Source organism: Coregonus lavaretus (assembly GCF_964263955.1).
Source record: "Coregonus lavaretus genome assembly, chromosome: 28".
NCBI lineage: Eukaryota > Metazoa > Chordata > Actinopteri > Salmoniformes > Salmonidae > Coregonus > Coregonus lavaretus.
Genome location: NC_140015.1, coordinates 12,417,782 through 12,439,020, shown reverse-complemented (window position 1 = coordinate 12,439,020; position 21,239 = coordinate 12,417,782). Strand labels below are relative to the sequence as shown.

At 45.1% G+C, this 21,239-nt stretch overlaps 2 protein-coding genes across 3 annotated transcripts in view; one reads left to right on the top strand and one right to left on the bottom strand.

Annotated features, from left to right (window-relative positions):
• The window catches only part of LOC311104443 (zinc finger protein 385C-like), a gene marked incomplete at both ends in the record, with an annotated part of 664,983 nt that overhangs the window by 250,641 nt on the left and 393,103 nt on the right, over positions 1-21,239 (top strand). The window lies entirely within an intron of this gene.
• LOC311104233 (histone-lysine N-methyltransferase EZH1-like) lies at positions 766-20,629 on the bottom strand. Of its 2 annotated transcripts, none has more exons than XM_084145974.1 (20): positions 20,423-20,629; positions 19,167-19,356; positions 18,954-19,079; positions 17,325-17,447; positions 16,897-17,014; positions 16,437-16,637; positions 15,642-15,744; positions 14,833-14,996; positions 13,093-13,184; positions 12,795-12,957; positions 6,503-6,684; positions 5,394-5,485; positions 5,183-5,211; positions 4,969-5,094; positions 3,437-3,615; positions 3,102-3,197; positions 2,856-2,937; positions 2,662-2,742; positions 2,474-2,558; positions 766-2,321 (listed from the first exon to the last, which is right to left on the bottom strand). In XM_084145974.1, the coding sequence occupies exons 2-20, from the start codon at positions 19,350-19,352 to the stop codon at positions 2,261-2,263; spliced, it is 2,289 nt and encodes a 762-aa protein (XP_084002100.1). In that variant the 5' UTR covers positions 19,353-19,356; positions 20,423-20,629; the 3' UTR covers positions 766-2,260. The 2 variants fall into 2 exon arrangements, with proteins under 2 accessions (XP_084002100.1, XP_084002101.1); XM_084145975.1 differs by having other exon boundaries at positions 2,237-2,321; positions 2,427-2,558; positions 20,423-20,511.

The following is a 21,239-nucleotide window of genomic DNA, read 5'->3' as shown; positions in this document are numbered from 1 at the left end:
AGGGGTAAGGTTGAACCGGGATGTGACATGAAGCTAGGGTTAGAGTTAGGGTTGAGGCTAGGGTTAGTGTTGAACCGGGATGTGGACATGCAATTAGGGTTAGGGTTGTGGTGGAGGCTAGGGTTAGTGTTTAACTGGGATGTGGTCATGAAGCTAGGGTTAGGGTTGTGGTTGAGGCTAAAGTTAGGGTTGTGGGCCTCCCGAGTGGCGCAGTGGTCTAAGGCACTGCATCGCAGTGCTAGATGCGTCACTACAGACCCGGGTTCATTCCCGGGCTGTGTCACAACCAGCTGTGATCGGGAGTCCCATAGGGCGGCGCACAATTGGCCCAGCATCGTCCGGGTTAGGGGAGGGTTTGGCCAGGGTAGCTTTACTTGGATCATCGCACACTAGCAACTCCTTGTTTGCGGGCTGTCCGCCTGCAGGCTGACCTTGGTCGTCAGTTGAACAGTGTTTCCTCTGACACATTGGTGCGGCTGGCTTCCAGGTTAAGCGGGCGGGTGTTAAGAAGCGCGGTTTGGCGGACGCATGACTCGACCTTCGCCTCCCAAGTCCGTTGGGAATCTGCAGTGATGAGACAAGATTGAAAAAGGGGGTAAAAAAAACAACCCCCCCCCCCAAGAAAAAGGGTTGTGGTTGAGGCTAGGGTATGTTCAACCCTGACTCATCCTAACCCACCACCCCCCAAATAGCACTCCCCCACTTCCATATTCCAGAATTATCTCTGACTGACAATGGTGTTCAACGACAAGATGCATATTGTAATAATGTATAAAGTTTTATTTTCATAGGCAAATATTGTACATAACGATAAATTCCATATTGTTTCAGTCATCTCCTTGCAGAAAGATCTCATCTTGTCATGGGTGTAAATGTCTTGGACTTAAGGATAAAAACCTGGGTGAATATCAGACCTGGATGTCAGTTCCACAATTCACTTTTATATAGCGTGACAACATGATCGGATGGATGGTTGTATGTACACAACATCCAGGTGGGGCACTTGAAAATTGAAATTTTGTCATTTTTTAAAATTTTTCCTATTTGCTTTTCCGTGACGATTATAACCGTAAAATGGTTACCTGTAACACAATCCTGTCCATTATATACAATACAAACATAATGACTTCCCTTCTCTTTCTGTTTAGATTCATTTGGCACTTTCAGGGAAGACTATAGTGTGTTCATGGTTCTTATATATGAATATAGTCTTTTCGGATTTAGAGGAGCTGACACTCATGTAAACTGAATGGCAAATACTTCATAAAGTATACATATCACTGAGTACCAATGGCACAGGTGACTAGAGTTGTCAAACTAAAGGAGGAATGAGATCTCCCACCAACCACCACTTCAGAGTTCACATTCAGTTAGTCGGTTTCTCGTACTTTTTGAAGAACATTGATATAAATGCACAGTAAGTTATTTCACTATGTATGAAGGGGGTGTTGTTGATGCTATAGCCACAGAGACAGGTCAGATACAGAGCTTTAGCATTATCATGAGTTTAGCATTGCCTCCAACAGCTACCAGGAAGAGGCTTTTTCTGAGTAACAGGAAAGGTAACATGACAGGATACTGAGTTCCTCCATAGAGCTGCATTTGACAATAAAAGCTAATTATCTTGCTATTGTGCTTACAGTTAATTTTAAACCAAAAGACAACACATGCGCTGTCTTGCACTGTTAATAGATACACTGTAGGCTAAAAGCTAGCGTTGCTCATTGAGAGAACAAGCAATTGTTATTAGATGTGAGTACAGTAACAAAAATACAGAGAATAACACACAGCATGTTTTCATGTTAAAAATAACAACAATGCCATGAAGCTGATGGTACAGCATAAGCGATACATTGAATATATACTGTAGATAGTAGGTTTTGTTGCCATTCTAATTGCTTTGTTTCTTTCCAGAAGCTTCACGTACACACTTTCGCTAGGTGAGTGATAAAGCAGTGGGGAAGTGCATCATACAGAGAGAGGAAGTGATGTCACTGATGTGGTAGCAGGAGGAAATGATGTCACCAAGGGAGAAGAAGACCACTTAGTCACAGCACTGTTGTCAATGGGGACTAGTCAGTAACATGGATCGGCCATTTGAATTCTCCTCCATCACAGTGAATGTTTCAGATTCCAATAGAGCTTCTGTGTTTGTTGTGGCATTGTGGGGAGGAGCAGAAGCGTTACCAGGTGGCTGAGGAGGAGAGGGGGTCAGTCAGCAAGGGGTCAGTGCGGGTGGCTGAAATGCAGCACTTTAATGCTAGGCCATGTCGATCTCTCTCTCGATCCCCACATACTTCAGGGCATCATCCTGGCTATACCTGTAAGGGGCAGGAGAGAGGGAGTCAGGACAGTGTGAAGCATCAGTGTAAAAAATGCAAGTCATCCCACAAATATCAGAGACAACCAAGGAAGGACTGCGATACCGTATTGTATCAAAGGCTCCAGTGTTCCCATGGCCACAAGGCTCTACCTATAGTCAAAGAAGAGCTCCTCCCCCTGTAGGATAGCCCGTTTGGCAAAGATCCCGATGCGGTGGTCTCCATTCACCATGACCACTGCAACAACAACAGCCCCACAGTCAACCATCACATCACTGATTTGTACAAGTCACCAAACCATCCCACAAAACAGGCTTTGTATTTGTCTATGTGATCCTACCCTTAGCGTAGCAGTTTGGGTTCACCGAGTGATTTGCAAATCTGATTTTATTCCCTTTCCGTGTGGCGTCCACGACAAAGTCTGTTGAGACATAACAGGAACAGTGTCAGCTCAGCGATCACTGAACACAGCGACTGTGATGTCCTTTAAAGGGTTAACTGTGCATCATCAGAGTGTTGAGGAATCATTTTTACCATTGTTCAGGTTGAAGAGGAAGCTGGACATGTATTTGTCGTAGATCCTCCCCCGTCGGTCTGCCTCATCTTGCGAGATCAGCTGCAGATAGACAGTTTCAGAGTGTGCTGGTCAAACTAAACTTTTTATACATTAATACAAAGCCATTAATACAAACGCATATTGATACTGTATAACACCCACACCCAACTATACCCCATAACATGATAAAGAAAGCTACGTTCAACAGTTTTATGAAGCCTCACCTCTCCACAGTACTCTGAGATGAACTCATTCTTCTGAACTGACTCTTTGATGAAGGTGCCCCACCCTGCCACATTTGAGGGGGCCAGCAGGAGGTGCTGGGAGAGGTCAGAGGTTACAGGTCAGTGGTTAAAGGTGGCTGACATTTACTCAAAATGACAAGACAACACTAGAATAATACAACTGTGCCTTTTATTCCTCAGCAAGTCATAAGCATGTTAATATGGGTTCTGACTGACCTGAATTAAGATACAGCACATCATCAGCTAAGAAGCTACCTGTAAAACCAGCTCCTATTTTCCATTCCATTGGACTGGAACATGACCCACTGGCCTACCTTCTTCAGCCCCCTTTGGATGCTGCAGTTCTTGCAGGAGACTACTTTGCTGTCCCAGTGGTCTGTGGCTCCACAGGTCATACACAGATCTGGGTCACACTCCCTTACCGCCAGGTAGCAGGGACACTGCTTGGTGTTGCACTGGGTCTTACAGCGGCAGCCTGGGAAACGGTTCTGGCCTGGAGAACAACGTAACATCCCAGGACAGTGTTCAGAGTCAGACAGGGGAACGTTCAGCGGAAAGGCTTATAGTCGCTTTTAGAAACTGCATAGAAACATACTGCGGTAACAGAGAGGCCATTCGAGTTATATGCCTCAGTGGACTAGAAAACTATTTTGTAACAGAATTCTCTGTGGCGGCGTGGCGAACGGCAACCACATTTTCATTAATGAACGCCGCCTCAACGATAAAAAAGCTGCTGCTCTGTAATGCACCTCATCAATCACTGACCTCTGCTGGCAGCTATGCTGAAATACAGCTGTGCTGAGAGTAATGGAAAGCCTTCTGGGCAGAGGAAGAAGGAAAATGAACAGCAGACAACTTAAATGTCCCTCTCGTCTCCAACAGGTTTAGCTGGAGGACAATACTCCCTAACTAGAGCAGTAACATTAGTCTTGTCTCTCCTCCTTCCTAAGTGTGCTTCCCTACAGTCTGTGTGGCTGTGTGTGTGTGCATCATCGAGCAGTGTTTAGTCGTAGCAGTCTGACTGGTATAAATGTAGGGATGGATGATGTTGTAGCTCAGGCACTGTGCCTGTCACATGTCTTTGATTCCTCTCCAGGGCTGTGGAGCTCACACATGAAACCCTCCATACGCTGCTTCCTGTCATAACCAGGGAGGGGGAGCTGCTTCCTGTCAGAACCAGGGAGGGGGAGGGACAACTGTATTTCTATTAGAAGACTAGATGAGCCAATTCTCTCTCTCTCTCTCTCTCTCTCTCTCTCTCTCTCTCTCTCTCTCTCTCTCTCTCTCTCTCTCTCTCTCTCTCTCTCTCTCTCTCTCTTTCTCTCTCTCTCTCTCTCAGTGCGTGGGCCCGGCCATTCTGCCTCATTTCTCCTGGGATGAATGTGTCAGAGCATTGTGAACACAGCCCCCTGCTGAACAGACGCCCCTGCAGCTAACCAAACCCTGCCTGCCAGAGGACAGCTTATCCCGCGAACACACAGCGAGGAGGAGGATCGTCTTACACACTGCTCCACTGTCTATTATAGCCTGTCCAAAGGGCCTTTTTATCCACCGAGAGAAAGAGAGCTAGTCTTCAGTAGAATTGTCCTGTGAACACATTACAATTCCCATTACAGAGTAGAGCTGTGAAACCTCTCGCTGTCAGTACATGTACTAGTAGTACACATTTACCACAGCCAGTTTAGTGGAAGGAGTGTTCAGTATGTGTTCAAATATGGCTCTGTTAAGTCTTGAACTTCTGCAAAAGGTCTGTACGTGTTGGGAAGTGGTGTGTGTGTGTTGGGATGTGGTGGGTGTAATGGTGTACGGTAGCAGTAGAGGTGTGTTTGGGTAAGGTGACACTCACACTCGTGCTCACACTGGCAGAACTTCTCACAGAAATTCTGGGTCATCACACATGGACAGGAGCTGTCACATGGGTGGTCCGGGTGGTCACATGGCTGGTAGTTGTACACCTGATTGGACGAGTTATCTAGAGGACAAAGGCTTTAGTTATACAGAAATGCAAATGACAATGTTAAGTTGACTATTTCAATACTTCAGTCAAGTGAAGAACTCACCTTTCTTGAGCTGTATCTTTGCCCATAACCTACAAAAGAAATGAAAAGCACTTTCAATAATCATGTATTTTTCTGTACAAAGGTATTTGAAAAATAGCAGTTCATCACAGTTTTCCGCAAGGTTTCATCTATTTCTCCCACTGATCTGTGTATCAGGGTCCATTCTGCAACAGGGACTGTGAGTGAGTGTAAAAGTCGGCGGCCATCTTGCCTGTGCTTCCTCTTCTTCTTCTGAGGGGAATTGCCACCATCCTCCAACGGAACGCGATGGATGAGGACCTCTTTCACAGCAAACTCATACACCTGAAGGAGAGAGAGCACACACACATTAACACACACATGCAAGCATATTCGTCCACGCATACACACAGATATGACACATCTATACACAACTATGCAGAATCTTGTGTGGTTCTGGACTTGGTCCCATTGTGTGGTTGAGTGTCACTCAAATTAAGCTGGGAAGCGCATCACTGCATGTGATTACTCCATAAAACATCCGGTCCTCTCCTCCCTACCAGAACCCACCACCATCTCAGTGTAATACACACAGACACACACACACACACACACACACACACACACACACCCATCCCTCTCCCCACACACACCCACAAAGCCCCAAACCACTTCTGCCTGCCAAAAACACAGATTTGGCTTCCTCCCTAAAACAGACAGACACACATTACGCAGAGGGAGGGACTGGGAATCTCGTAGCAGCAGCTTTTCCATCTAGCCAAACCACAGGCTCTCTGAGGGATAACAGGGCCATGCTATAGAGTAACACTAGCATTGTGTTGGGATCCCTCAGACTGGGGGATGGGATGCTGCTGCAGGGGGCAAAGCTACTTTGCAATGTCTGTGGTTGATCTCTGTCATCGCGCTTCGCCCTCTTTGTCTATCTGTCTTTGTTTTGGAGGATTGGAACGTGTCTCTCAATGGCTTTGTAAATCTGATCAGAGGCCCTAATATGTTCCCCATACAATACTCCCATAATATAGACACATAACATCACCACAATACCTCAAGTAGGAAGGGATCTGTTTGCTATAAGCCGGAGTCTCTGAGAATAACAAAGATGTCATGTACATGTCGTAAAAGTCCTAATTTATGACAATTTTCCACACAGTATTATGTGTTACGACACTTCTATCAATGGCAACACACTACATAAGTCACAGCACAACTTTGTTATCTTGTCTGTCTGTACATGTCTGTAATGTGTTTTGGTCGTTTGTGTGTAGGCCAGGAGACTTGCTTTAATTGGTGTATCAATAGAGTATATGAGCATCTGCTGGGTGTAGGTTCTTGGTGGTTCACCTGTTTGCAGGTCTTGGTGCTGATGAGGCGAGCGATGGAGCAGAAGTTGTTGTAGTAGGTTCCGTGCAGCACTCTGAACAGAGACTCCTCCGCCCCACTCCACTGGACAGGAGTTTCCACCTGCTCCCTGTGCTCCTCCCCCGGGCGCAGCTTGGTGGGAGTCTGACAGCGAGAGTTGCTCTCTGACCGTACACAAAAACACACACAGAGAGGGTATTTGAGACTTATGCTCATACACCCACTGCCAAAGGCAGAGAGCGACATGTTGCTTGGCAACAGGTTCAAGGCTGTGTTACTGTGACCACATGCTATGACTGGGGAATGCTTATTAGTCCGCTCATCAATCTGTTTTTACACATGATTTGAGCTAGTGGGGAAGGCCGCTGAGCCACCAGCTTAAGTCAGTAGTCTATCTTCAAAATGAAGAGCTGCAGTGACATCACAGTACAGATATTAGTTCCTTCCAAACTGAATGCAAGAGAGAGACAGTAGAGAGAGAGAGTGAGTGATTAAGACAGAGAAAACGAGAGCGAGTGGAAAGTGCTCTTTTTCCCTCTCACTGTTCTCCACATCAGTCTCTCAACAGAAAGAGGAAACCGGGGGGAGGGGCTGAGTGAAGAATCTGTTTGTTTTGGGGCTGAAGCGTGCAAAACCCATGGTTGGATTGTTGTGTTTGGATAGCGAGTGAGAGAGAGCGAATGGTTTTTCAAAACTGTCATCTTCAGCCAAGGTTCTCTTTTCTGATGTACGGCATTCAGCACACATGAACCATTCTGGTATATGAGAATTAGTCAATCCATTCTGTCAGTAATACACTTAGGTATGACAGATATACTGTAGTACTGTAGTAGTTGAGGCATTAGTGTTTTCCTACCTAAGAAGATAGGAAGCTGGTAGTCTCCTATTCATGAGTTGCATGTTTTGTCACAATATTGTTTTGAACGTTCATTTTGGACTGATGCCCAACTGAGCATTCAACTCAATGTATCGTCAATGAGCACTGATGAAGATTTAATCAAAAGTGCATTACAGTGGCTTGGAAATACAATGCCATTCAAAAGGAGGCTAATCATTAGAAGGAAAACCTTTTGTCATCATTTTGATGTCGCCAGATTGACTTTGTCACATGTGCCGAATACAACAGGTGTAGACATTACAGTGAAATGCTTACTTATAAGCCCTTAACCAACAATGCAGTTTTAAGAAAAATAAGTGTTAAGTAAAAAATAGATAAGTAAAAAATTTAAATAACAAATAATTAAAGAGCAGCAGTAAAATAACAGTAGCGAGGCTATATACAGGGGGTACCGGTACAGAGTGAATGTGTGGGGGCACAGGTTAGTTGAGGTAATTGAGGTAATATGTACATGTAGGTAGAGTTAAAGTGACTATGCATAGATAATAAACAGAGAGTAGCAGCAGCGTAAAAGAGGGGGTGGGGGGAACAATGCAAATAGTCTGGGTGGCCATTTGATTAGCTGTTCAGGAGTCTTATGGCATGGGGGTAGAAGCTGTTAAGAAGCCTTTTGGACCTAGACTTCGCACTCCGGTACCACTTGCCTTGCGGTAGCAGAGAGAACAGTCTATGACTAGGGTCACTGGAGTCCTTTACAGTTTTTAGGGCCTTCCTCTGACACCGCCTGGTCCTGGATGGCAGGAAGCTTGGCCCCAGTGATGTACTGGGCCGTACGCACTACCCTCTGTAGTGCCTTGCGGTCGGAGGCCGAGCAGTTGCTATACCAGGTGGTGATGCAACCAGTCAGGATGCTCTCGATGGTGCAGCTGTAGAACCTTTTGAGGATCTGAGGACCGATGCCAAATCTTTTCAGTCTCCTGAGGGGGAATAGGCTTTGTCGTGCCCTGTTCACTGTCTTGGTGTGTTTGGACCATGATAGTTTGTTGGTGATGTGGACACCAAGGAACTTGAAGCTCTCAACCTGCTCCACTACAGCCCCGTCTTTTTGCTGTAGTCCACAATCCTCTCCTTTGTCTTGATCACGTTGAGGGAGAGGTTGTTATCCTGGCACCACACGACCAGGTCTCTGATCTCCTCCCTATAGGCTGTCTCATCGTTGTTGGTGATCAGGCCTACCACTGTTGTGTCGTCGGCAAACTTAATGATGGTGTTGGAGTCGTGACTGGCCATGAGTCATGGGTGAACAGGGAGTACAGGAGGGGACTGAGCACGCACCCCTGAGGGGCCCCCGTGTTGAGGATCAGCGTGGCAGATGTGTTGTTACCTACCCTTACCACCTGGTGGCGGCCCATCAGGAAGTCCAGGATCCAGTTGCAGAGGGAGGTGTTTAGTCCCAGGGTCCTTTGCTTAGTGATGAGCTTTGAGGGCACTATGGTGTTGAACGCTGAGCTGTAGTCAATGAATAGCATTCTCACATAGGTGTTTATTTTTTCCAGGTGGGAAAGGGCAGTGTGGAGTGCAATAGAGATTGCATCATCTGTAGATCTGTTGGGGCGGTATGCATATTGGAATGGGTCTAGGGTTTCTGGGATAATGGTGTTGATGTTAGCCATGACCAGCCTTTCAAAGCACTTCATGGCTACAGACGTGAGTGCTACGTGTCGGTAGTAATTTAGGCAGGTTACCATAGTGTTTTTGGGCACAGGGACTATGGTGGTCTGCTTGAAACATGTTGGTATTATAGACTCAGTCAGGGATAGGTTGAAAATGTCAGTGAAGACACTTGCCAGTTGGTCAGTGCATGCTCGGAGTACACGTCCTGGTATTCTGTCTGGTCCTGCGGCCTTGTGAATGTTGACCTGTTTAAAGGTCTTACTCACATCGGCTACAGAGAGCGTGATCACACAGTCGTCTGGAACAGGTGATGCTCTCATGCATGCTTCAGTGTTGCTTGCCTCAAAGCGAGCATAGAAGTAATTTAGCTCGTCTGGTAGGCTTGTGTCACTGGGCAGCTCGCGGCTGTGCTTCCCTTTGTAGTCTGTAAAAGTTTGCAAGCCCTGCCACATCCGACGAGTGTCGGAGCTGGTGTACTACGATTCAATCTTAGTCCTGTTGTGGTGCGTGATTTTGAAAGAGTCAGGCACAGGAGGGTAAATCACAGGATAAATGGTTTAGTCTGTAACACAGCGGTACGCAACAATGCGGGGGTGGAAATACTGCGCACTGGAAAACAACAAGGCACACGGGTGAATATCCCGGTGATACACAATACAAAAGAGCTCCACCTAGCTATATTAACCTCCACAATAAATAAACACAAAGACAAGGGGGCAGAGGGAACACTTATACAGGTACTGATGAGGCGATATGAACCAGGTGTGTGTAATAAACAAGACAAAACAAATGGAATGATGAGATGAGGAGCGGTGACGACGAATGCCGAAGCCTGCCCGAACAAGAAGAGGAGTTTTTTCCCTTCTGGTTGCACATTTAACATGCTGGTAGAAAAGAGGTAAAACGGATTTAAGTTTCCCTGCATTAAAGTCCCCGGCCACTAGGAGCACCGCCTCTGGATGAGCGTTTTCCTGTTCGCTTATGGCCTTATACAGCTCATTGAGGGAGGTCTTAGTGCCAGCATTGGTTTGTGGTGGTAAATAGACTGCTCTTCTCTGTGTCACAGAGGCTCTCCGCACTGCTAAAGCTAACTCTCTCTCCTCTGCTCTTGTCCTTCTAGACCTGTCTGCTGCCTTTGATACTGTGAACCATCAGATCCTCCTCTCCACCCTCTCCGAGCTGGGCATCTCCGGCGCGGCTCACTCTTGGATTGCGTCCTACCTGACCGGTCGCTCCTACCAAGTGGCGTGGCGAGAAGCTGTCTCCGCACCACGTGCTCTCACCACTGGTGTCCCCCAGGGCTCAGTTCTAGGCCCTCTCCTATTCTCGCTATACACCAAGTCACTTGGCTCTGTCATATCCTCACATGGCCTCTCCTATCATTGCTACGCTGACGACACACAACTAATCTTCTCCTTTCCCCCTTCTGATAACCAGGTGGCGAATCGCATCTCTGCATGTCTGGCAGACATATCAGTATGGATGACGGATCACTACCTCAAGCTGAACCTCGGCAAGACGGAGCTGCTCTTCCTCCCGGGGAAGGACTGCCCGTTCCATGATCTCGCCATCACGGTTGACAACTCCGTTGTGTCCTCCTCCCAGAGTGCGAAGAGCCTTGGCGTGACCCTGGACAACACCCCTGTCGTTCTCCGCTAACAACAAGGCGGTGACCCGATCCTGTAGGTTCATGCTCTACAACATTCAGAGAGTACGACCCTGCCTTACACAGGAAGCGGCACAGGTCCTAATCCAGGCACTTGTCATCTCCCGTCTGGATTACTGCAACTCGCTGTTGGCTGGGCTCCCTGCCTGTGCCATTAAACCCCTACAACTCATCCAGAATGCCGCAGCCCGTCTGGTGTTCAACCTTCCCAAGTTCTCTCACGTCACCCCGCTCCTCCGCACACTCCACTGGCTTCCAGTTGAAGCTCGCATCTGCTACAAGACCATGGTGCTTGCCTACGGAGCTGTGAGGGGAACGGCACCTCCGTACCTTCAGGCTCTGATCAGTCACTACACCCAAACGAGGGCACTGCGTTCATTCACCTCTGGCCTGCTGGCTCCCCTACCTCTGCGGAAGCATAGTTCCCGCTCAGCCCAGTCAAAACTGTTCGCTGCTCTGGCACCCGAATGGTGGAACAAGCTCCCTCACGACGCCAGGACAGCGGAGTCACTCATCACCTTCCAGAGACATTTGAAACCCCACCTCTTTAAGGAATACCTGGGATAGGATGCGGAGTCACTCATCACCTTCCAGAGACATTTGAAATACCCACCTCTTTAAGGAATACCTGGGATAGGATAAAGTAATCCTTCTACCCCCCCCCCCCCCCCCCCCTTTACTCCAACCCCCCCCCCCCCCCCCCCCCCACCCAAAAAAGAAAAAGAAAAAAAGAAAACGTAGTAAAGTGGTTATCCCACTGGCTATAAGGTCAATGCACCTATTTGTAAGTCACTCTGGATAAGAGCGTCTGCTAAATGACGTAAATGTAAATGTAAATGTAAATAGACAGCGACGAAAAATATAGATGAAAACTCTCTTGGTAAATAGTATGGTCTACAGCTTATCATAAGATACTCTACCTCAGGCGAGCAAAACCTAGAGACTTCCTTAATATTAGATTTTGTGCACCAGCTGTTGCTTACAAATATACACAGACCACCACCCCTTGTCTTACCGGAGGCAACTGTTCTATATTGCCGATGCAGCGTATATCACGCCAGCTGTATGTTATCCATGTCGTCGTTAAGCCACGACTCAGTGAAACATAAGATATTACAGTTTTTAATGTCCCGTTGATAGGATATCCATGATCGTAGTTTGTCTATTTTGTTATCTAATGATTGTACGTTGGCTAATAGGACTGATGGTAGAGGCAGATTAGCCACTCGCCGTCGGATCCTTACAAGGCACCCCGTACTACGTCCTTACGTCTCTTTCTCCTGCGAATGACGGGGATTTGGGCCTTGTCGGGTGTCTGAAGAAAATCCTTTGCGTCCGACTCGTTAAAGAAACAAATCTTTGTCCAGTACAAGGTGAGTATTCGCTGTTCTAATATGCAGAAGCTGTTTTCGGTCATAAGAGACGTGGCAGAAACATTATCTACAAAATAAGTTACAAATAACGCGAAAAAAACACACACAATAGCACAATTGGTTAGGACCCCGTAAAACGGTAGCCATCTTCTTCGGCGCCATTCTTCAAACTTTAGATGCAGTATAACGTTAGCTTGTTAGCTAAGATTGTTAGCTAAGATTGAGGGGAGGACACCGGATTTTTACTACTAAACATTTGACTACTTTAGCAATGTAATCGTATTTCCAGGCACTATAGTGTAATTTAGACTAAACAGTCGTTAGCCTCCGTCCAGAACTGACTGGGCTTATCACGACTTTAGGGCACCACTATGGCTTGAGAAGGTTCATAACAATGGCATGACGCGACCGAGTGACGGAGGTGCAACCTATGAATAAATAGTACCTTAGAAGCTAGTCTTTCCCATAATTGAAGAGTTTGTCTGTCTCTTAAAGTACTTACGGACCAGACAGACCAACATGAACATCGGCCGCGCGCAGGGGGTGGCCGTCCTATCGCCTCTGACCTCAGAACATCGGCTGTCATTTTCTGTTAATTTCCCAATGATTCTACATGTTGAATCGCCACCGTTTGTTGACACCCAACAGGTGATCTACTGCGCACGGCCGATGTTCGTGTTGGTCTGTCTTGACCCTTATAAAACTAGTGTTTCCCCAAGCTACCTGAGGAGCTGGTGGTCTCGTGTTCACTATCCCCCTCCTTGGCCTCCTCAGTGGTGCCTGACGGGCCGGGGCAGCTGGAGCTCGGCGGGCGTGGCTTTCGCCGCCGGCGACGGGACTTCTGGGAGCGCAGCATCTCCTGATCCGCAAACTCTTTGGCCCCTTTCTTTAGAGGAGGGAGAGAGGATGAGAGGGACAGAAATGAAGAGATAGACGAGTGTTAAAGTAGGGCTGAATGGATCAGAACATGTATGTTGTCGGGCAGTTAAACACAGAGGACATGTAGAGGATCTGAGCACACCTGTAGCAAAAAGCAGTCCAGACCACAGGGCTCTGTCTCCATGCGAATCTCCTTGCTCTTCCTCTTGTAAACATTGGGTGTAGCGTGAAAAGCTGGAAAGACACATACAGTATATTGTTACTATCAGTATACTTGTTAGTAGAACAGTAATACTAGGGACGTAAAACATTCAGCATGCTGCACAGACCCTATGGATGCTCTAGAGATTCTGGTTAAATTGTGCTTAGGAGCATATAAACTGTCTGCATGGTTAAAGTAGGAAGGAATATATGTCATTGTTGTAAACATGTATGAGTCTGCTACATTTACTATCATCATATATTAAAATATTGAATTACTTTGACATATTTATGTTATATTACTTTAATGTCCCTATGGTGGACAGAATGTGTTACTATATTACACATACTAATGTTTTTACCACACAAGAATAGCAGGAAGTACACATCCTTTTTACCTCAGATTGGTGATGTTAATATTACAGTTTATAGTCATCATGATCTTTGGTTTAGTACCAGTGGCTGTGTCCGAATACCCATACTTGCGTTCTAAATATGCGAAAATATAACGTTTTCTAGTATTTGAAAATGTTGTATGCTTTAAATGCCAGGATGTCATACTAATTTAGGGTTTCCATTTAGTAGAATTCGCTGCACACTGTTGAGGAAGATAATCATTTTGAGACCAACGTGTGTTTGAAAACAGCTGATAATCAGATATGGTGACATGCTGTACCAAAATGAACCAATGGCGGGAATCAACACAATTGTGCATTAGATGATACATTCTCAGTGTGGACTTAGAACGCAGCTGTCATTTTCAGACCACAGTAGCTAGAAAAACAATGAGCGCTCCTCCCATAAACATCTCTGGCATTACATGAATTAATGGATTTGAGGGTTAAACTATCATTCAAATGAACGCCAACCCCTGTTGCTATTAGAAACCGATGGTGAAGTGGTGATTCATTGAAATTATCCAGTCCAAAAAGTGTTTCCTTTTCCGTATTGATGACAGGTTGTCATCCTTCGACAGATATATGTAGTATACCCAAGTTCATTGAGGTTTGTCTGTTAGAAGAGTGCTAACGGTACATATCACCACGGTTATTGTCCTAGTTCTATTGATTTCAATACAATATCGATGTGAGTGAACAACCTAATCAATTCCATTCTTCAGTTTGTAAGGCGCTAATTTTGCAAAATACAAGTATTCTGAACATGTGTGACACGTGTGTGTAGGGTGTAACTTGTATGTATTGGTCTTCAAAATATCACAAGTTATTGCAGCATATTGATTATGAATTTGGACATCTAAAACCGGTGTTTTGACACACGGCCATAAATCAAAAAGCCATGACAACAGGAAGCAGCAACAGTGTCATTTTCAATGTATGTTTTAGGAATATAAATGGTACTTTTAAAATGATTTTTTAAACAGAATTCTACTTGATCGGGTAAAAACTACTGAATGAGTCCAAAAACGTGCTATGATTTATAGATTTTGATGATATTAGTGAAGTCATGAAAATATGTTTGTCCTGGTTAGTAATAATGCATTTATTATAACACTAGAGATGTGTTGATTCCAAGAGTCTGAGTGAGACAGAGAAAAAATAAAAACAGAAATCTAGAGGAAAAGCCACATGTTGACAGATGTCAATAGGTTAAAAACACAGAGAGAGAGTTAGAGAGAGATACAGAAAGTGAGAGAAAATAGTCAACCCAAAGGACACATTACGGTGGAGGAAGCAGTCGTATTTGAAGCAGCGCCTGCAGAAGAGCGTGTGGAAGGAGTGTAGGGACTGCTCCCGCTGGACAGACTTGGCGAACGGCCCGTCTATGTTAGGGGTGCACAGGGGGGGCAGCTTTACCGGGCTGGGGGGCTCCAGGAGGTCCTTGTACCTAGGGAGGTGTCATTTGGGGAAGAAGAGGATAAAACAAAACATAGCCTTTCTATGTATAATATAACTTTGTATCAAGATTGTATTTTGTATGAGCATGGTATATGGCATGATATACAGTAGAAGCGGGAAACTACAGTAAGTAGCTGTATTCTGACTCGAGTAGGCCTATGCCAGGGGTAGGCAACTAGATTCAGCTGCGGGCCGATTTTTGTCGGAGTGGATGGTTGTGGGGCCAGAACATAATTATATTAATTTGTACATTGCAAATTGACCACAACTAAGCCCCAAAACAGATTGTATTTGAAAATAACTATAATTTCATACCTTGTTTACATTGAGACACTTGGGAACAGATTTCCTAAATGAAACTAATTTTTAGCTCCAGAATAAATCACCCGCCCGCGGGCGGCCTGTTGCCGACCCCTCGCCTATGCTCATTTGCAGGTGGATTTGGATGTGTGTTAAGTTTGCGGTATTTTCTAAGAAAAAGGCTTTTCAGACGGTGATGCAACAACTTCTCTTTTGAGTGTGAGAAGAGAGGGCAGAGAGCATTATTAGCATCTCCCTGAGAGCTCCCATCTCCATGGTGAACACTAAGCAACGCTCGGCTAAGCACAGCACAGTTGTTGGGTACTTTTCTTACTTTTCCTTCAGCTCCTCAGTCGTACCCTTGTAGGGGAACATCGAGGCGATGGCCGTGAATATCTTTTCATGCGGGATCTTCTTATTGGCAGGCAAATCCCTCACTAAGGAAGGTGGTGAGAAGAAAAGCAAAGAGCAGATCATTAGCAACTCAACCACCCCTTTTCTAGTTCCCAATTCCCGTTGAGATGTAATTGTGTTGCATTTTTTGCCATGTAAGCAATCATATTGGAACGATAGCAAAGTCCTGTGCCTATTAAGAAGGACTGTTTGTCCATGTACTCTGTGTAATAAGAGAGTACCAGTGGCACAGGGTGTTTGTCATACTGATGTGTTCTGACACTGAGTGACAGTGTCTGATGCCACAGTGTGTAGAGTAGCTCCCCCCCCCCCCCCAGTTCCCATAATCTCCAGCGCTCTCAATGTGCCAGAGGTCACAGGGCCTTGTAACTGTAGCCTGGTCTTATTGTACCGGTGTTCAGACCAAACAGGTTCCCCCACCACCCTGTCTGTCCCTGCTGGCTCCTGTACAACATGGGGTACAGCACAGTCACAGTGATCAGCCTGACCTGTACCTGCTGTTCTCTCATGCCACTGATAAGAGTAGGAGGACAAGTCTATGCAAAGACAAATAAGCATGCACACCGATAATCCAGCATAGTAAGACCAGTGACTCTTATATAGAAAACAGCATGTATTGCCTTTTGTTAGATAAGCATCCAATCATATCTAGGAGACATGAACTATGTTAGTTGTGGTTACATGTGTCAGTCAAAAGTTTCTGGAGGACACTTACCCTCTATGACACTCCTCCTCTTCCTCCTGAAGAAGGCTGTGGGCCCCACCTTGGTCTCTTCAGTCCCTTCCCCAGAGCTCTTCCTCACCCCCTTCTCCTCCTCTGTACCCCCTTTCTCCTCCTCTTCCTCCTCCTGGTCTGAGTACTGGCTTAGTGCCTCCACTAATTCTTTAAAGATCTCATCGTTGATGAACCCTCCCTCTGGGAGACAAACCACACAGTCAACATGTCAGCGCCTACTGATGACATCATACAACATGCGTCAGCACATATCCCCTAAACAATTAAGATTACCCCAGCAGCACACAGCAACGCACTTACTGTACCGATGACATCAGAGAGCACGCCTAACCCCACATCTCCAATAAAATAACGAATTGATAAATCAGACTGACAGTGTGTGTAATCAAAACAGGACAGAAAGGATGAGATCCCTAGTCTAGGTAGGTAGGCAGGTCACCTCTGTCTCCATGGACACCGTCGTAGTTGTCGATGAGCTCCTCCAGGAAGGCCTCGTCCTGCTCCAACACCTCGTCTCCCATGTAGGGGATGTTATGGAGGAACGTCTCATCCTCCACCTAGGAAACACACACATACTCACATCTGGCTGTGTGTGTGTGAGTGTTAATGTGGTACATTAATACATCTGTGTGCATATGTTCATATTAGGGTTTTTATACCTGTGTAATAACAATGTAGTAACGATAGACGCAACCTATCATGTTGTTGCACAGTAATTGAGAATTACTTTGTTATTGCATAGAGATGGAGTTGAGCGTTTATTGTTATTACACAAGTGGAATAAGGACGTGGGTTTTTCCTGGTGTGTGTGTGTGTACGTGCATGTGTGTGTGTGTCTGTGTGTGTGTTGTCGGGAAAGCCCCATACCATGAAGTTCTGCTGCAGAGGGGACCAGGAATACATGAAGGGGATTCCTGCCACGGTCGTCAGGGGCCGCAAGGCAACCGCCTGAGCTTTAAACGCTGGGAAGCCAAACTCCACCATGCACAACTGTGATTGGACCAGAGACAGAGGGGTGAGTATGACAGAGGACAGACCAGTACTGGATTATAACCAACAGGTAGGCTACTATTACCTAACTGGATAAAGACGTTGCTACATCCACTGACACTACACTGAAATGAACTGAGAAACAAATACCAAGACTCTAGAGAAGTGTATTGTGAGAATTTCTGAACACAAGATGCTGCTCAGTCTGCCTCCAGGCTGTTTTCATCATAGGTTCTGAGAGAGTTTCGTTATTGACCTCGGTAAGACAGCCTCATGAACCCTTTTTTGGCAGCTCAGCATCTCCCTGGTTAATGAGGAGGCAGGAGTCAGAATGGGCTTGAAAGGGCTAGTTAATTTTGACCGTTAGGCCAAAATGTAGATTTCCCCCTAAATACAGATACACAAAAGTTATTATTTTTCATGATGGCCATAAACAATAACTGGTAGTGCTGTCATTTTTTAGAAAGGTCTAGAACTCACCTTTCTGGTAAAAATGTTTATAAATTGCTGAGGTGTACTCACTTTTGAGGACACAAACTCAAGTATATAGTATAAATACTATGAAAATATGAAACATTATATATGATTTTTTCCCTATTCAACAAAAGTGGCGCAATAGGGCTTGAAATTACTGAAATGCTTTCTAAATATAGTAACAATCAAATTATAAACGACTTACTATAAGATTTCACCTTTCTTATAACTGTAAAATAAATGTGATCAAACTTAGTGAAAGTACAATATTGGCACCATTTCATAAAACTGACGACTGAGACTTTTGTGCCAAACGTTCTCTGAGCAATGCAGAGACACCATTCAAATGTGTGCAGACTAACAATGTATACAAACCCTGGATTACTGACACTATGTATTGGCCATTGAGAGGCTTTGAAGCCACTGGTCGGCCATATTGGCACTCCGCAGTAGGAGCAGTCCTCCATAGGAATGAATGGAATTCTAAAGTATTTCAATTAAATGTTTCAAGGACAAAATTACATGTATTTAAGTATTTGGTGCAGACTCGTTACAACCTCAAATTTAAAGTGATTTCGTCCATCTGTGACCAAGAGAAAGTGGTCTTGTTTCAATTCTACGAAATGATTTTGTATTTTTTCCTGTTGAGAGCTATAAATCCATCTGAGAACATCACAGCGAGATGAAACTGTTATTGTTGCATCCGTTAGGCTCTCCCGTTTCATAAGACCTATTACAAGTGGTCCTCTGTAGCTCAATTGGTAGAGCATGGCGCTTGTAACGCCAGGGTAGTGGGTTTGATCCCCGGGCAAACCCATACGTAAAAATGTATGCACACATGACTGTAAGTTGCTTTGGATAAAAGCGTCTGCTAAATGGCATATTATCATATACTATATTATTATATTAAGTGCAGCTACGAGGTTCACTGTCACAGGAAATCGTTGCTTTGTCTGGATAGACCAGAAAATGTGACGCGTCGCCCCCTACTGTATGTCTCTCTATCCTTTTGTCATTCTCTCTCTCTTTCACCTTCTTGCCGGGCAGCGCTCCACCTGGGGTAGACAGGGGAACTGACTGGATCCTCAGCTTGGACCACTCCTCGTTCAGAAGGTTGGTACATTCCTCTATCTTCTGCCGGTTGGACATGAACAAGGCCTGGAAAAGACAGGAAATGTAAGAATAGTTTGGAATACCTATACACACAATCTCTCTCTCTCTCACTCTCTCTCTCATTATCCTCACCTTGACCTCCTCTGCATTTTTAAAGCGTTTCAGCTGACGGAGGCGCATGTACTCAGACTTCACCCTCTTCCTCCACTCCAACAGGCTACGGGAGGGTATGTTGGAGGCAGGACAAGGTGTTGGGGTTGGGATCAGGGCCAGGTCTGGGGCTGGGTCTGAGACAGGGGCTTCTGGGGCATCCTCCATGGTCCTGCACCATGATAGAAATGACTGGAGTTACTGGCACTGACACAAAGACAAAACACATGGAAGTGTCCTGGTCAATCGTGCTAAAGAACACTTTCCTATTTCACCAATTCTTAATAGTCAATTTTTGTGTTGTTAGCAGTAGTATTAAAGGAGGATATCGCCTGTTCGTGTGAAAATGTATTGTGTGAATTGGTTGTGCCTGACTCCAAAAACACGTTTTACTAGGATCTGGGATGTGATAACATCAATAGCAATTGGCAAAGTAATTTCCCAAGAGTTTCCCGTAAGAGAAGTGATTCAGCCCCCCCCCCCCCCCCCCCCCCCTCCACACACACACACACACACACACACAGCCAAATGAAACGCATGACTCAAACTTCTGCATGCGTGTACGTGAGCGAACCACTGCCCCCTTCTGTTAGCAAAAGCACCAAGGACTGCATAAAAAAGGATTATAGCCTGGTCAGTGCTACAATGTGCCATTCGTACTCTTTTATCATGTTTGACTAAAACAACGGAATCATAAAATAACGGGCCTATAATAAAGTGAAACCGCAAGCACGTCAAACTTGTCATATACCTAGACCAAATGGCAGTCTGAAAAACAAGTTTTCCCCTGCACATACAATGTTAGTAAAAGTGGGCGTGCCTCTTCTGAAAGCCAATATGAAAACAGAGCATCTAAGTGCGTAGTACACTTTTCCCGGATTTCATAACCTCTTCTGCAGAATTCTATAACCCTATCCCACAAAATGTTCTGGAATTGGTGAGAAGAAAACAAATGTCGCTCTGCGTAAAGGCTTTTCGTTTTCAGGGCAAATGAGTCGTATTAACGGAGTCGTATTAACCGTACCAGGCGTCAGCCTTCCTTAGAATCCTACACCAACAGCCGATAACAGAAGTCACATACGTTGAAGCATAGCCTATCCATTTCAATGATGTTAGTTTTACGCAGTGGACAGCTTTCACGCCCAACCAATAACATTATAATGTCATATTTCTAATGTGCTTCTCTGGGATGCGCGCACACATGTCTAGTTTTGATACAGTGTCGCAGTTAGAAATACCTTTAAGGATCCTCGTGTCCTCCTATTTGTAGCGACTCAAGCTTGCCACTAAAGCGTCGAACTCCGCGTTTGAGATCCACCATAAAATAAGGATTTCTTCGCTACGGACCCGAAGTAAATAATAGGGTCCGTGTATTTGTGTTCACACACCGATGGGATCCGAAGATTCCTATGTCGTCCGCAAGCATGCTGAAATTGAAGTTGTACAGTTAAAAGCTGCGCACTTAACTGGCTCAGTTAGAGAGTGACGTCTTTATTATGATCACACTGTGCCTGATAGCTGGACTGGGGTAAAAAGCGTGCGACTTGAAAGTATATGGACATTTGGATAGCCCACATGTAGCTTATGAATGATTCTACTCACAAGGGCTACACGGCTACTATAAGGCTACTACTAACGTTATTACTACTAACAGAATACTATTAGTCTGCTATTACATAGGCGTCTGGGCTACTATAGGCTACTAATAATAAGAGGATAATACTAATTTATCAAAATGTTATAGTTGATAGGTAGTTATAATAAAGATGTTTAATATGGTTATTATTTGTTCATATAATGAAGATATATATATATATAAAACTAAAACAGAGCATATGCCTATTCCTATATGGATGTCATGCATTTTAATATGAGGGTCAGGTGATGATATTTGGGAAGGCTCTAGTAACATAATTAGTTCATCACCAACAACCTTTTCTCACATACTGTATATTGGTAAGATACCCTGTTGTATTTTTCCATAATTCATGTATAAATGTAATTCACATGTATACAGGGGTAATAATAAGCCTATATTATCAATGAGTATTGTTC

Coding starts and splice junctions, on each gene's coding strand:
- LOC311104233 (XM_084145974.1), bottom strand. CDS start 19,352: ATGGAGGATGCCCCAGAAGCCCCTGTCTCAGACCCAGCCCCAGACCTG. Junction 13,185..14,832: donor ATACGACTGCTTCCTCCACC/GTAATGTGTCCT, acceptor GTGTCTTTCCAG/CTTTTCACGCTACACCCAAT. Junction 2,559..2,661: donor CCCAAACTGCTACGCTAAGG/GTAGGATCACAT, acceptor TTGTTGTTGCAG/TGGTCATGGTGAATGGAGAC.